General features: G+C 36.7%; 1 protein-coding gene across 1 annotated transcript in view; it reads left to right on the plus strand.

The window, feature by feature from the left end:
- Positions 1–17,594, plus strand: part of LOC148950066 (uncharacterized) — a 135,152-nt gene that overhangs the window by 43,295 nt on the left and 74,263 nt on the right. Inside the window, exon 3 of the mRNA XM_089092102.1 lies at positions 17,231–17,410. Coding sequence (XP_088948228.1) covers positions 17,231–17,410 — 180 coding nt within the window. The remainder of the gene's footprint in view (positions 1–17,230; positions 17,411–17,594) is intronic.

The raw sequence follows: 17,594 nt of genomic DNA on the forward strand, positions 1-17,594 counted from the left end.
CAACAAATACTATTTCTGGATCATAACATTTGCATCGAGCAACAACAAGAAGGAAGTGTCATTGACCTGCCCCCATTAGACTTAATAATCCATTAAAGTGAGAAAGTTTCTGTTTTTTCATTCTCACTGACAAAAACCAAGAAAACGGACATAAATGTGACAAAATTCCTGTTTTTTCAAATTCTCACTGACAAAAACCATAAAAACAGACATAAATGTGACAAAATTCCTGTTTTTCAAATTCTCACTGACAAAAACCATAAAAACATCCATAAATGTGACAAAATTCCTGTTTTTCCATTCTCACTGACAACAAACAGACATAAATGTGACAAAGTTCTTGTTTTTTCATTCTCACTGACAAAAACCATAAAACATCCATGAAAAACATCAAATAAATCGACCAACACACATAACCATCCAAGAAAACAGACATAAATGTGACAAAATTCCTGTCCTGTTTTTTCATTCTCACTGACAAAAACCATAAACCACGTGGTTCTATTCCCATATATGGTGTTAAAAAAAGTTATAGGTGGCAGCAGGGGTGAGTGATGGGAGTCAATAAGGCATCTCTACTTAAAACACCTAGTCTTGTTAAAATAACAAGGTAGTTTACGCTCATTTTCACCCAACACTTCAATTTCTTGACATTACCCCTTCTTTTGATTATTTTATTTTATTATATTACCCCAAAGCATTCAAGGATGTCTGCTTGAAAGTCTGAATTTTATACAAGCAACCTATCATCCTTTCTCTGTAAACTATAGCCTAAATATTCACAACAGCCCTACTAAGTTGAATCAGACCACATAATGGTTGCAGGAGTAACTGTAACCAACCTAGTGAAGAGTAATCACTGTAGCTAACCATGTTGTTAGCCATTTTGTTAGCCATGTTAGCAATTATTATCCATTTTGTTAGCCATAAGAGTAACCATTTTGACTAATTTCAATGTACGATTTTTTAAAAAAAAAACTGTCACGTCTTAAATGTTTTTTACATACCGCTATTTAGGAGATATTAATTTTCATGCGGATTCAATTGCTCGATAATTTTGAAAATAGCCTAGAAGCCCTAAAAAATGACATCAATCTGAAATAAGGAGTATACTAAATATGTCAGAAAAACTCTTCACTGAATGTTTATAGTCCACTGCCTTCAATAACAAGAAAGATCACATTTTTAAATAATCAGGTATCACTGAAGCAGCACTGATCTGTCTCCTTTTTTCTTCTATTTTTGCTTTTTCATAGAACTTACTGCTGGGTTTGAACGCACTGAAACTCGTACCTAACAATCCTTAGGCCTATATAATTCCAGTTGAAAAAATGTAGCCTAGCATATCTTCCTTGAGCTTCTCAAGCAACAATTTTTCGGAATGACGCTTGGCAACATCACCTTAGTTTCTACATTCCTAATCTTGGTTCTAAGACATCTCTCCTTATTCTTCCAAATGTTTTTCAGAGCCGTAAAAATTCTGATCTGGACCATTAGAGATATGTGTACTAACTTTGATTAGAGGTTTAGCCATTTGTATCTAAAAAAGTAGCCATTTTGGCTACAAAAAATAGCCAAAACAGCTCACCGGAGCCGTAAAAACTGAAACTGGACCATTAGTGATCTGTGTACTAACTTTTACTAGAGGTTTAGCCATTTGTATCTCAACAAAGTAGCCTTTTTGGCTACAAAAAGAAGCCAAAATATCTCACCTGAGGCGCAAAAATTGAAACTGAACCATTAGCGATATGTGTATTAACTTTGACTATAGGTTTAACCATTTGTGTATTATGAAGCTTTAGACAAGCAGGCAAATGCATATGTAAGGCATACGTCATACTCCAAGACACAAGCAAGAGCATGAGAAAGTTCAGCAAGAGCAAAGGTATTGTGAACTCTTCAGCCATCCTAAGTCTGTAGACCAACAAGTAAGCCAAATAGCCCTAGTACTAGATATCCTCGTAGTTCTTATGAGGGGAGGTTGTAAATTTGTCAAAGTAGTAAAATCTTCTGGATTATGTGGTTGCCTTTCAGAGGCAACGCTATAGCGTTGCCTATAGTAATGAGCCATAAAGCTTCATTTTTATGATTAAAATTTTTTTGCTTGCCAGAGGCACTTTATATAGAAAGGGTGGTCGTATAAACTTCGTAGCGGGCTCATTAGATTGGAAATCGAAAGTTCTAGTGTCCTTTTTAAGATTCAAGAGTTTTTCTTACTTTTCCCTTGCTTATTTTGTGGATGTGTTATTTATTTCTCATGAACACTTTTCAAAATTGAAAATGAAACTGCTTTCAAAGGGAAAAAAATGCACAACCAGCAATTTTTTTTGTGTATACTGTAAGACTATTTCTGGGTATTAGGAGGGGGAACTGAGGTAAAATTACAATGATAGTGGTTATTACATTTGTAAAAGGTATTAAATGGGAACCAAAGGGTGTATAATTACTTTTTATTTTGGTATTTCTATACCACACTAGTAGAATGTTGTTTGTCCACTCTTCTGAACTAACTAGTCCTATAGCAACAAAATCTTAACTTCATTACACGGATTCTTTTTTTTTCGATTTCCAAAGTTGCTTCTACTTCGATTGCATCACAGTCATCCAGTTTATGTAGGCTACAAGACATTGTCAATTTTGTGGGTTTCTATATTATTATATTCGTTTTACACAAAAGGTTGATTCAAAATTCAATATAGGGTGACTCTATGGTAGATTCATAATTCGATATAGGGTGACTCTATGGTAGATTCATAATTCAATATAGAGTGACTGTATGGTAGATTCATAATTCAATATAGGGTGACTCTATGGTAGATTCATGATTCAATATAGGGTGACTCTATGGTAGATTCATCATTCAATATAGGGTGACCCTACGGTAGATTCATAATTCAAAATACGGTAACCCTGGGTGGGTGTTCTATTAACAGCCCACAGGATTAAATTTAACAAGGGAGTTTTTTTCCACTGAAGGTGAAGAAAAACACTAAAACTTAAAATTCAAATATAAGGGGATATACCCTACTCAAACCTTCGCTACTTACGCTAAAATTTTACTTGTCAAAATCCTTTAAGAACAGCTGCTCAAACACAGACTGTTTAATTGAAGATAAGAAGGTTTTTCAAGCACTGTAAAACTTAAGCGTAGAGAGTGAAGGATGAGTCTTAATATCGCTCTTAACTCTCGCTTGAATGCTGTTTTTTTTAGTTGAAGACAAAAATTCTTACTTCTACTTACACACTGAAATCTCATAGAAAATATTTTGAAATGCATAGAAATTAGGCTGATGCTCTTTTTTTTACCCTCAAGTGCATCTCTCGTATGTATTTCAAAACGTATCCTTGAACGTTTTCTTCTTTTCTGAAAATACATTATTATGCTTTTTCCTCAATAAAACAACAGAATTATAATAAGAGCTATAGGCAACACTATACAATTTTAATGCTAAAAGGTAATGTTTAGTTAAATTTTATCCAGAGACATTAAACAAAAATTATATTACCAGTTCACAAACGTTTCATAAATTCATTCAAATAATAAAGCAAGATTTGAAGAAAACCAAATTTCCCTTCGGTAGCCAAATTTCACGCCTCATTAGAAATAACAATGTCGTCAAGTGGGCAGATATTTGATTCCCTTTTTTTTCGTACCAGCTTTAAGAAATTTGTTTCTCCGGAATGCGAAATTGTGCTTAAAATTATTGAAAGCTTCCTGTTGATACACTGGTAAAAATCTAGTTCTCTTTGTTCATGAAGATATTCACTCATGAGCAATATTTGAACGTCACAGGAAATCTGTTGCCGACTTCAGCTGCTTAGTTGCTTCGTCAAAATTTTACCAGAGGACTGTTGCCTGTAGTAAAGATCATAAGGATTCAATGTGCTATTTATTTATTATAATTTTCTTAAAGAGCTAATTCAAAAGGAACGGGTTCGTTCAATTGTGAATTGAATGCTTATGTGTCCTTTTTAGATTCAAGAAGTATCGGAAAACGATCGGAACCATCAAAAACTGATTAGAAAGAAATTACCTTCTTGACCTTTTTATATCCTCCATTACATCTCGAATAGACAAAGCGTCAGCAGTGGTTGGGAGGCTGAGCAGCATCTGGGGATAGCCAGATGTAAGCCGTCATACTAAAACGTGTATTTACAACATGTCAGTGAGTGTCGTCCTACTGTATGGAGCACAGACGTGGTCTGCCGCAAAATCTGTCATCAACACCGTCTATGTCACGAAGACGAAACATCTCCAAAGAATCGAGGGTCATTACTGGACTGAATTAGCTATTAATCAGATCCTCCTCTCACGTGCTTTGCAACCTCCTTCGTATGCCACATGACGCACCAGCATGGACTGTGTTCGACTTCTACACACCCTGTACGAATAAAATCAAGGCAGGGGACATCCCCTACCTGGTGAAAAATAAAGCCGACGAATTTTTCGCCCTAGCCCACATCCCAATGGAAGAAGCCGCAAGCCTACCTACAAGATCTATTATTGGGAAAGTGTGGAAGGCTTGATCCTAGGTGGGTCCATAAAGGTTAAGAATATCAAAGTAAAACTTTAGGGAATGTTAATTGGGAAATTAAAACAAAATCAACAGACACTATGTGCTTCCAGGTTGTCAAAAGGATTCATCAGCGATATATAATAAACCTCTGATGATCTGAAGGTGAATTTTTTAGCGTCGTTGAGGAGGTTTTTGAAAAGTCATCAGCGGCCATCCCTCTTCCCATGGCCTCTTTAACTGCTCTTCCGAAACACATCCAATCGAAATTTTGATACAGCCCTTTTGTTCAAAATAGGATAAAGGTCAATAAACTTTGCCCCCAGGGACGATATGGCCCCTGCCCCAGGAGAGATGATATAAGGCTCTTTTCACAACCCGTAGGCATATAGCGTGTTTTAATTTAGTTCAATATTCCCCTCAACATTCTTGAGCACAACATGTGAATGCTCTTGACCATTTTTTAACACAAATGGTCAAAAATGTCCCTTTTCCTTATAACAAATACTATATATTAACAAAAGGCGAATTATTTAATTTCCATACCTTTTCACAAGGGCGGTTCGGGGTTGTCATCCTCAAGGACATAGATGGGGGACCTTTCGACTATGCTGAACAGGATGAGCATCTCAAAATTAATAGGTTTCTTTGGGTAAAAAGGGGAAATGGTTGCCCTTTAATCACTTTTCACTCTTTAAAAGGACACTAGAACTTTTGATTTCCAATCAAATGAGCCCCCCTTCAAAGTTTCTACGGCAACTCCCTCCATAAAAAGGGCCTTGGTGAAACAAAAATAATATATTGTGCCAACTTCATATTTTAGTTAGGCATGGCTATTGCGCTGCTTGTGATGCTTCATTTGACTAGGCTGATTTGCTTCATATTTTATAAATTTATATAAATGATGTGTAAATGAGCATCAGCTGATATGACGAAGGGGCGGTGGAACATTTTATAGATGGGGGAATGCCTTAATGAATGCATTTGAATGCCCACATATCCTAACGCTCATTGAGCCTTCAAATGACTCTAGAATGAGTTTTTGGGAAGAGGCTAGTACAAATTAATATATAATCCCTTTAGATTCTTCTGAATAGCTTTGATCTACGCCCTTATTAAATAGCTTTGAATAGTTTTGATCTACGTCCCTCTACCATTATGAAAATGTTTTCTATGTAGCATAAAATATTACATTCACATGCCTACCAGCACAGAGGTGGAAAAGGTGAGGAAGGGCATCATAAGCCTCGCCAGGAAATTTCATTTTGTGGGGGAACTTTTATTCAGTGATCTCAAATGGTAATATTTCTCATTCCTATTTGTATACAGTGTTTCAATTGTATACACGTATACAATGTGTTTAAAATCATAGAAATCTATTGTAGAGCTCACGATGACTTAATCCCCATAAAAGGTCAAAAGTCACGCAGGATTTCCATCCATATGAGTAATATGCTTCTCTCCTTACCTTAGACCTTAGATCCTCTGTGCTTCCAGAGGTGCTTAGGCCATCTAAGAAGAGTTGCCAGTCATCTCTCATTGCTGCGGCCACCCAGACATCTTCCATTCAGGTTGGATTGAGGCATTGAGGTTTGCGAGGTGAGCCCGGTAAATGCGTTGAAGGGTATTTTTGGGGCGTGTTTTTCTTCTGGTATCATGTGGCTGCCGCTGAAGGACGACCTTCGGTAGTCGAGTTTCGGACATACGGATCACATGACCAAGGTATCTCCACTTCCTGTATTTGATCACTTTGGTTACGAGTGGCTGAGATGTCTTCTGTCGTATAGTAGTGTTTGTTACTTTTTGGGACCAATGGATATTTAGAATGCGCTTTAAGCAAATGTTTTCGAACGCCATAAGTTTCTTTTCAAGTATTTGATCTATGTGCCAAGTTTCAGAACCATTGCAAAGCGTTGAGAGGACGTTGCTATTGAACAGCCTCAGCTTGAGTTGGAGAGAATACTTCTGGCTACGGCAAATTTGAGACAGTTTCCTGAAAGATGTATTAGCCTGGCCGATTCTTAACTTGACTTCTCACTGACACGATCCTGAATTGTGGATAGTACTTCCTAAGTACTTGAACTGTACGTCTGTTTATAGCATCGTAGGTCGAGTGGAGATCCAGTTTTCGCCATACTTTTTGTTTTGTTGGTATTTATCTTAAAGCCAAAAAGTTCGGCAGCGTCCCTGACTTGGTTAAAATAATGCCGGAGCTTTTGTTTGCAGGACTCTAGGAGGCTGATATCGCCAGCAAAATCAATATCTCCGAGTCTCTTATTATCCAACTGGATCCTATGTCCATCACAGGTCCGGAGAATATAATCAATGATAAGAATAAATAGCAGTGGTGATAGCACACAGCCTTGTTTCACCCCTGTCATGATGGAAAAGTAACGGGTACTCCCCTCACTTGTCTTTACGCACCTATCTGTGTCTTTGTAGAAGTCTTCAATGATTCGAATGAGTTTATCAGGAATACCGTAGTACTAGAGAACCCTCCAAAGCGTTTGGCGATCAACCGAGTCAAAAACTTTATCAAAGTCTACAAATACCAAGTAAAGCTTATTGCGCCATTCATTCGCTTCTCCTAGAAGCATTCTAAGAGTACAAGATCAGTGCAATACAAGATCATACAAGATCAATACAAGATCAGTGCATGATCGGTTTTGCCGGAATCCATGCTGCTCCTCTCGGAGATGTTCGTTCAACGCCGGTTGGATTCTGTTAAGGAGTATAATCGCCAATATTTTGATAGTTATAGACACAAGGCTGATACCTCTCCAGTTTTCGCTCTTTGCAGCGTCGCGTTTTTTGAATATTTTGACGAGATTACTTTTTGTCCAATCCTTAGGAATTTCTTCTGTTTTCCAAATTGTAGAGAAAAACGTGGACCGCACAGTTATGCAAGCAGCTACTGAGCATTTATTAATTTCAGCCGCAATTTGGTCTTCCCCAGGGGACTTTCCAGACTTCAGCTTCTTAGCCAACTTTAGTCTCTCTCCACCAGAGGGTACTTTAATATCGACGGCTAGATTTAGAAATGGCGTGTCTGGTATATCTGGAGGATCAGCAGGTTTTTCAAAATGTTTAACAGTTTTTCAAAATGTGTCGCCCAGGCTTCGTTCACATTATTAGGGTCAGTAAGAAGTCGTCCAAACTCATCTTGTGCACATTTTCCGACTATCTTATTGGTGATGCGGTACACTGACCGAGAGTCTCTCCGTCTAGCAGCTTCTTCAGCCTTCTGAGCCTTCTATTCAAGGCTACGGCGTTTATCAGTACGGACTCTCTTCTATATAGCCTTATCAAACATAGCAAACTAGTTCAAGAGGGTGTCTCATATCAAGGGAAAGAGTGTTGAGAAGAGATTTCTTCTTGTCAGCCCTCTTTTCGATCAGATCCCATGATTCGACGGAAATCCATTCATCCTTTGGCGACTTTTTCATACCAAGCGTTTCGTAGGCAGTATCATTGTAGGTTTTTCTGATAGCAGTCCAAGCTGTCTCTGGACTTTCATCTCGTAGCAGACCCAGGGTTTCAAATCTGGTGGTCAGTTTTAACACAAACTATGACCGAATTTCTAAGTTACTCAGTTTTTCGCAGTCATAGGGCCGTTGCCTAGCTGTCCTCACCTTTCTCGGGGCTGACAACTTTACTCTGATTTTTGCAGCCATCAGGCTATGGTCAGAGAAGATATCAGCACCTCTAAATGCACGCACATCAAATAGTGACGTCTGCCACTTTTTACCAATAAGAAAGTGGTCAATCTGCTTTTTTTGTGTGTCCATTAGGTGAAGTCCAGGAGCACTTGTGTATATCTTTATGGGCGAAGAGAGTGCCGCCAACAACCAAGCCGAAGGACTGAGCCATTTCAATAAGCATCTCTCCATTTTCGTTTCGTTCTCCAAGACCATGGTTGCCCAGGACGTCGACACAATATTCTCTATCGTTGCCGACCTTTGTGTTGAAATCCCCCATGACACACAGAATGTCATGTCTGGGTACATCTTTAAGGACAGATGTCAGTTCATTGTAGAACGTCTCTTTCTGATCGTCTGTGGCTTCGTTAGTGAGTGCATAGCACGCAACCAGGGTCATTTTGGCATGTTTCCCATGGAATCGACTAGTAATAATACGGCTACTCAAGGGATTCCAACTAATGAGTGATTTTGCCACAGGTTTTGAAATGGCTATGGCCACGCCAGTTCCGTGTTGTGTTTCATGGCTACTGAAGATTAAAGTGTTTCCACCGCTGAGCAGTTGCTTTCCATTTCCCGGCCATCACACTTCCGAGAGGGCCATGATGTCTAGCCGATAGCGGGTCATTTCTTTCTCTAGCTGTTCGACTTCGACAGAAAGCTGTGTTAGCGTCCGACCGTTCGAAAATCTAATTTTTAATGGTATTTTCGCATTCAAAAAACTTGTCCCTTGGGCGGGTGCAGGGGTCGTCATTGAAAAGGGAATTCCGGTTATATTTTCCATGGATGTTTCTTTTAGCATGATTTTTTTCCAGGGGCAGATTGCTAAACCACCGTAAAACTCTCCTCCTTTATCCAGGCTTGAGACTGGCTGTAATTACTTACATGCTTCTCTCCGTTTACCCGAAATTCTACAATAAAAATATTATTAAGGAAGTATTCAATTAAACTACTGTTCATCGAAAACTATCGTTCCAAATTTTCATCACAAACTAACATTCTAATTCTTAAGCAGAAAAACTGAAAAAGCTAGACGCTACCAACCATTCATAATTATTGACATCAGCCAACAGCCTTTTGACAACAGCCAGAAATCGAGGGACTGTTAGGCCATTGCCCCAAATTTTATCTTGGGTAGGCCTGGGTATGCTCAAAATTTAAAAAGTTTCTTTTCAACTGAATGTAAGGAGCAACATTAAAACTTAAAATCAACAGAAATAATTCCGAATATGAGAGGGGTAGCCCACTCCTCAACCCTTCGCTCTTTACGCTGAAGCTTGACTCTTAGCCCTATTTCTTTAAGAACAACTGCTGAAGCACAAGGGTCATTGAACTGGAATAAGAGCTTTTTAAAAGCACCAGAAAACTTCAGCGTACGAGCAAGGGGTTGAGGAGGGAGTAGTCTCCCTCATATACGGAATAATTTCAGCTGATTTGAAGTTTTAATGTTTACTTTCGGTTGAAAAAACTTGCCTTTTTTGTATAAATTATTCTTAAGTAAAGACTCCTTACTTTGTTTCTTTTTTAAGGAAAATTCTACCGACGGTTCTTATGGTTAATCTGAGTTAATACTTCAGACAGTCCTCCTCATATAATGAATAATTTCTGTTAATTTGAAGTTTTAAACTTTCTCCTTGCCTTCAGTTGGAAACACTTAATTTTATATTTAATTTATTCTTAAGTAAGGACTCCTTACTTTGTTTTATTTTCAAGGAAAATTCGATCGACGGTTCCCATCGTTAATCTCAGTGCACGCTTTTCCTGGACCCAGCTCATGCTAGCAAACACGATAATGAATACTAGAGAGAAACTAGCGAGTTATATCTCCAGTAGCTATCTTGACAGATAACTATTTTTCTTATAGCATTTTCCCAGCTTTCCTAAAAGCATCGTTTATAATCTCACCTAGTTACATTCTTCAATGGTGAGGCCCTTCCCTTTTATTGGGAAATTCCCTGTGTTTTTTAACACAAATAATTTTCCTGATGCGCTTGGAACGATTATTCATCTGAGAATGATTAAATTTCTTATTTAGGCTCGTGTAGGTGTTTGAAAAATGCACCAAAGAGAAACAAAAGAGATTATGTGCTGTAGAAGTGCTTGAAATATATACTTAAGTTCCATTGTTTTTTTTTTATTTATTTATTTTCATAAACAATGGAGTTGTTCCCTATTTCTGAAGAGACAAACAGGCTTGCCTTTTTAAAAACCTGATTTGTTTTGAACCATGTTAAGCTGGGAACTTAAATCAAATGAATTTATCTTATACGGTGATCATATATTATTCAAGGTCTGACTGGTTCTTTTGCATGAAATAGTTAGCCAGTAGGAAGAAAGAACGAACATTATTTTAGTCACGAGATTTTTTAGTAATAAGATTCTTATGTTTTGTATTGCATCATTTAATAGTATATATACAGTGAGAAAGTTTTCTCAGTCAGTAAAAAAGGTTGCTTGGCCGGCAAAAAAAGTTTTAGGAGAAAAGTATTAAGAGTGTAAACTGTTTGTAACCAACTGGCTCCTGGTATTTTCCTATATTTGTAGAAGTCTGAAAACCAAGCGCTTTACTGGAAAACATAGCCGTATCCAGAGGGAAGGGTTTAGGGGCTTTGAATCCCCCCACACTGAAATGTTTGTTTTACTCGTAAAAACAAAACAAAAATGAACATAAACAAATTTTTGATGAGTTTTCAATTTTTTTTTCGGGTCAAAAACACAAAACCTAAGCAAAAAAAAAATAAAAACAGGAATAGAAACTGGAAAATCCTAAAGCGGCCTGGAAAATCGTAGAATAAGAGAATAATTCATAGAACTCTTAACAGTCTTTTTTTTTTACCTGCAATGAAATCAATAACTTTTATAACACGACTTTACCTCTCTAAAACAAACTAGAGAATGCTTAGTTTTCAGTAAAGCACTTGATTTAAGGCATAATTTCTTGAAATTAGAGAAGATAGAAGCTTTGAACAGCAATTTTTCTATATGCATGTTGAGTTGAGCAACGTTCAACTTCCAAGCGTAATTTTATAACTTACTAATGTGAATGAACACTTGCGGCATAGTATGTTGAGATTAAAAAAGATGGAAGCTTTGAACGGCCGTTCACCTTTCTGTTTGTTGAGTTGAGCAACGTTTAACATCCAAGTTGATCTGACAGTACATAGAGAGGCATAGTATTAGTGGGCTCTAGTTGGGAAAAAATCATTTTCTTTCCTTTTATATTTTCCGCTTCAGTAGTAAACAAATATAAAAAAGTAGAAAAACGAAAACTAAAATTTAAAGAAATTAAAAAATTAAGATAAAAACAAACATTATCCATAAATTTTTACTCTGTATCAACAGACAATACTGTGTTACAGTTTTGACTTTCTTTTTTCAATCTATCAATTTTGCTTTTTGGTTTGACTGGTCGTATGTTGTTGTGAGTCTTTTTTCTTTTGTATATTTTTGTCTTGCTGAGGACGCCCTTGGACATAGGGCCGAAATATTCATTCAAATTATCTTCACTGTCGTACAAAAAGAATTCCCTATTGTTCTTCGTATTTTTGTTGTTTGTGATGGAAAGGCAGTTTGAACTTCGTCGCTAAGGAATGAGAAACAAATAAACTCTATACGTCTAAAATTTAAATATTTCAAAAGTCTTGGGTAATAAAATTATTAATAAAATTCAACAATAAAAGAAAACATTTTGAACGGTCATCCAAGTCAAAGGGGGAGAGCCAAATAGACATTAAATAAGCGATCAGTTAGTCTTTGCATAGGAGCATTCTGTTATTCTGTTTATCAAATGGACTATAGATAATATGGTGCTTAAAGTTGAATGATCCATACACAGCTTTTAGTCTTAATGGCGTTTTTGAATATCTGTAATTATTACTGATTAATGGTAGCAAATTATAACCCATGTCATGAATTTTAATTGGCTTTGAAAAAGAACTAACCCATTGACTTAGTAAAATGTGAAGCTTTGTAGGCTACTATAGATCCTGCTATTACCATAATGGGTAGGTTTTAGCTAGATTAGATTTGTTAAATGCATGCCATCGCTACGATATATTCTAATGACTTACGCCTCAAACCTATATTTAATTGGACGTATTAAACACCAAGGTTGCAGAAAACGCCCTTTTGTCTTTTGGTTATTTATTTTGGCTGCTGTCTAGACAGGACAGAAGTAACTATATACGGTACATATGGTACAAGATGCAACATACATACGGTACAACATATAGTACCGTATGTTGGATTTTTGTTGATTTTGGTTGCTTCCTGAATTTGACAGTTGCTTCTTTGTTTTTGTTGCTATTGTTTTAGGCTTAATTTTAATATTCATTTTTTAGTTTTTAGTTTTATGTCCATTTTTTTCTCCTTTTAAGTCCGTGCTGTTTTTATGTTCAATTGTTTTAATTTCTGTGTTGATCCTTAATTAATTTAAAAATATAAGTTCCGCAAGCAATAGATTTTTCAAGGGATATAAAAATCAATATTAAAACCCAATAAGGGCAAAAATAAACAGGTAATAAGTCATGTTATATACATGAAATAAGCATGCAATAAGTCAAGCTTAAAACAAACAAAAATGACTACAAATGAAAGAAGGGTTACTACCCCCCCCCCAAACCTTCGAAAAAGCCAGTTTCATTTGCGCTTTGCTGAAAACTCGATGTATTTTGAGAATTTTGTTTTTACCTGTAATAAAATCAATAAAAAAGAAGAAAACAATAGAACTACTCATGTTACAAGGAGGAAAATAGTATTCTTAGAATAGATGCATTCATGATTTTCCATTTAATGTCCCAGTTTTGACTGTAACTTATTTTTTAAAAAAATTTGTATTCAATTCAACTCAAGTCGAAAGTATAAAAAATTGATGCTTGTCTGAGAACGATTTTGCTTTTCTGAGAACGATTAATATTTTTAGTAGTGTCCTTTTATTTGTTATGACATCAGCAACAATACAACAGCAAAATGAAATCACAATGCTAATCACGCCTTACAAATAAAATTGGCCATAAGCCTACAAATGTAACTATTTCTACAAATAAGCCTACAAATGTATATTTCTCTAAGATCCTGCAAAACTGTACGCTTACTACTTATTGTGAAATTTAAATAACAGAATCTTGTGAACTTAGAATCAGCAATAAAAATTGATTAAATAAACAAACTTTTTCCACAAAATAAGTTTTTCAAAGAAAAGCAACGAACTCCATTAAACCAAAAATGAGCAAAAATAAAATCAAATAAAATACCAAGCATGAAACTACCACAAATCAGCATCGATAAGTAAATAAAACCCAAAACGAACAGAAATTAAAATAAATAACCGAGTCAAACTCAAAACGAGCAGAAATTAACATGAGTAGGGCTCAAAACCCCTGTGCCTTCCCAAGGCCAGAACCTAATTTGCACTTTACTGAAAAAAATATAAATGTATATACTTTTACAACTTTAATAAATAAAATAATATTAGCATTTTGATTAATATATCAGTATGTGTATACTAGACTGACAATGTACATTCATTTGTATAGATATAATTAAAATACTTTATATTTTATAGATACGAAACGTAAAGATATAATCTCCAGAATTTTCAACTACTTTGAACAAAATGGCTATCTCAAAATTTTGATTGGCTGTGTCTGGATAAATGGTGGGCGTGGAAGGGGTGTTAGTTGCCTTCCAATCACTTTCAACTAGTATAAACGGCACTATCCATTTCAATTTCAAATCAAATGAGCCTTTTTTGAAGTTTCTACGACAACGCTTTCTATAAAAACCTTATATGCCCCCTGGGCATAACTTACAAACCCTTGTCCTGAGGGCTATGGGGGGTTGTCATCCTCAAACACCTAATTTGCAGAACTTTTAACTACGTCGAACAAAATGGCTATCTCAATATAGAGAGGGGGGGTTATTTGCCCTCCAATCACTTTCAACTATTAAAAAGGGCACTAGCCCTTTGAATTTCGAATCGAATGAGCCCATTTTGAAGTTTCTACGACAAAGCTTTCTATGTAAACCTTATATGCCCGTAGGGCATAACTTAACACCCTTGCCCTGAGGGCTGTGGGGGGAATGTCCTCCTCAAAAAATAATTTCTATCTGGAAATCAAATACGCTGAACAAAATGGCTATCTCAAAATTTTGATTGGATGTGATTGGGCAAATAGTGGGCGTGGAAGGGGTGATAGTTACCTTCGAATCACTTTCGCTATTAAAAAGGGCACTAGTCATTCCGAATTCTAATCGAATGAGCCCGTTTTGACATAACTTTCTCTAAAAACCTTATATGTCCCCAGGTCATACCTTAAAACCCTTGCCCTGTGGGCTGTGGGAGAGTGTCCTCCTCAAAAACATAATTTCTATCTGGAAATCAACTACGTTGAACAAAATGGCTATCTCAAAATTTTGATTGGATGTGTTTGGGGAAATAGTGGGCGAGGAAGGGGTGCTAGTTGCCTTCCAATCACTTTCGACTATAAAAAAACGGCACTAGACATTCCAATTTCCAATCGAATGAGCCCCTTTTGAAGTTTTTACGACAATGCTATCTATAAGGACCTTATATGCCCCCAGGGCAGAACTTACAACCTTTGCCCTGGGGGGTTTTCATCCTCAAATACATATTTTCCAGAAATTTCAACTACTTTCAACAAAATGGCTATCTCTAAACTTTGATTGAATGTGTTTGGGGAAATGGTGGGTGTGAAAGGGGGATAATTATTCTCCATTCATTTTCGACTTTAAACAGGGCACTAGCCCTTTCAATTTCCACTCAAATGAGCCCTTTTTGAAGTTTCTACGACAAAACTTTCTATAAAAACCTTATATACCCCTGAGTATATCTTACAACCCCTGAGGTCTCTGAGGAGGTTATCATCCTCAAAGACCAAATCTCGAGATTTTTCCACTACGTTGAACAAAATGAATATCTCAAAATTTCGATTGGATGTTTTTAGGGAAATGGTGGGCTGACAGGGGGGTTAGTTGCCCTTCAATCACTTTCGCATATTAAAAACGGCACTAGCCCTTTCAGTTTCCAATTGAATGAGCCCTTTTTGAAGTTTCTACAACATAGCTTTCTATAATACCCTTATATTCCCCCAGGGCGTAACTTACAACCTTTGTCCTGATGGCTGGGGGGGGGTTATCATCCTTAAAGACCTAATTTCCAAAACTTTCAACTACGTTGAATAAAAGGGCAATCTAAAAATTTTGATTGGATGTGTTTTGGGAAAAGGTGGGCGTGAAAGGGGTGTTAGTTGCCCTCAAATCACTTTCGACTATTAAAAAGGGCACTAGCCCTTTTAATTTCCAATCGAATGAGCCCTTTTCCAAGTTTCTGCGACAAAGATTTCAATAAAAACCTTATATGCCCCCAGGGCAAAACTTATAACCCTTCCCTGAAGACTGTGGGGGGAGTGTCCTGCTCAAAGGTATAATTTCCAGAACTTTCAACTACGTTGAACAAAATGGCTATCTAAAAATTTTGATTGGGTGTTTGGATAAGTGGTGGGCGTGGAAGGGGTGTTAGTTGCCTTCCAATCACTTTCGACTATTAAAAAGGGCACTAGCCATTTCAATTTCCGATCAAATGAGCCCTTTTTGAAGTTTCTACGACAACACTTCTATAAGAACCTTATACACCCCCAGGGCATAACTTACAACCCTGGCCCTGAGGTCTGTGGGGAGGTTGTCATCCTTAAAATCCTAATTCCCAGAACTTTCATCAACGTTGAACAAAATTGCTATCTCAAAATTTTGATTGGATGTGTTTGGGAAAAGGTAGTGGTGAGAGGGGGGTTAGTTGCCCTTCAATCACTTTCGACAATTAAAAAGGGCACTATTCCTTTGAATTTCGAATCGAACGAGCTTTTTTTGAAGTTTCTATGACAACGCCTTCTATAAAAAAAAAACGTATATGCCCCCAGGACACAACTTACAACCTTTGCCCTGAGGAGTATGGGGGAGTGTCCTCCTCAAAAACATAATTCATATCTGGAAATCAACTACGCTGAACAAAATGGCTATCTCAAAGTTTTGATTGAATGTGTTTGGGGAAATGGTGGGCGTGGAAGGGATGTTAGTTGCCTTCCAATCACTTTCGACTATTAAAAATGGCACAAGCCACTCCAATTTCCAATCGAATGAGCCCTTTTCAAAGTTTCTACAACAACTCTTTCGATACGAAGTGCCCTGGTCTAGAGAAAAAATAATAATAAATAATACATTGTGCCAACATCGTTCTTTACTTAGGCAGCGCGATTGCTTTGCCTATGATATCACATTTTGAATGTCAACAAAACTTCTGTTTTGACATATCCAGTTTCGATGAAGAAACACAATCTCTTTAGAACACATACTACACGCTTATATACTCCATACCTAAAAATATAAGTTCATATATAATTATTTTATAGAGCAAAAAGGATAACTCAACTACAATCATTCAACCAATGGGAGACCACGGTAGAACTCCCCCTGCTTATGTTCCCACTCCCCCCAGAGGAGTCGCTAACCTGTCCCTTAACAGTATTTGATATGTTCTGTACTACTGAACATATCAACATAATTGATACGTTCAGTACTACTGTGTAAATGGTCTATAATACACAACAGTTTAATTTGTCTGGACTACCCACATGTTTAGGGAGAAATTTGTCACTGCTAGTAAGTAAGACCTCTAAGACTGAGATAGCCTATTACCTAAATATATTTCAATTATTCTAAAATGATTGGCAATCTCAAAATTTTCAGAGATGTAGAATTCAATAGTGTCCCCCCACCCCTCAAAAAATAATCTTGGGGTATTTCACGATGATCCCAGTTTTTTCAAAAAATTCCTGATTCTGTATTTTTGAAAGTGAAGAACCTTCATTTTTGTTGTTTGATCAGTTGCTTCTTATTTTCTTATTGAACCAGTATAAAACTAACAATTTATAGAGGAGCAATATTTTGGACAAGTAGCTAGAAAAAAATAAAGAAGCTAATTAATTTCATTTTTATTTTTAGTCTTTGCGTGTCCGATATGCTGTATTCAACGCTTGCCATGCCCTTCTTTACAACGCGGTTTCTCTCGAGTGGTTCTGAAGACATCACTGCAAGGGGTCCTTTGTGCATCCTGGTTCCATTTATCCAGTATTATTGTCTTGGAGTTTCATTACTCTCCATTAGTTTTATCTCCATCAATAGGTAATTTCGTTTCAAAATCTCTCTTTTTCTTTCTCTCTTTATCTAGAAGGTTTCTCTTTTGTACTTTAGGATAAAAGCCCAGGGTTCACTGTGTCTTAACATGTTATCCGACCAAAACTATCACCAGGACAAAAATTTAATCTAAAAAGCAGCCTGCTCAAAAAACATCAAATAGATGTCTTCT

This window comes from Artemia sp. Qi Xiang Cuo, chromosome 7 (assembly GCF_049724085.1).
Source record: "Artemia sp. Qi Xiang Cuo chromosome 7, ASM4972408v1, whole genome shotgun sequence".
In the NCBI taxonomy this organism is placed as follows: domain Eukaryota; kingdom Metazoa; phylum Arthropoda; class Branchiopoda; order Anostraca; family Artemiidae; genus Artemia; species Artemia sp. Qi Xiang Cuo.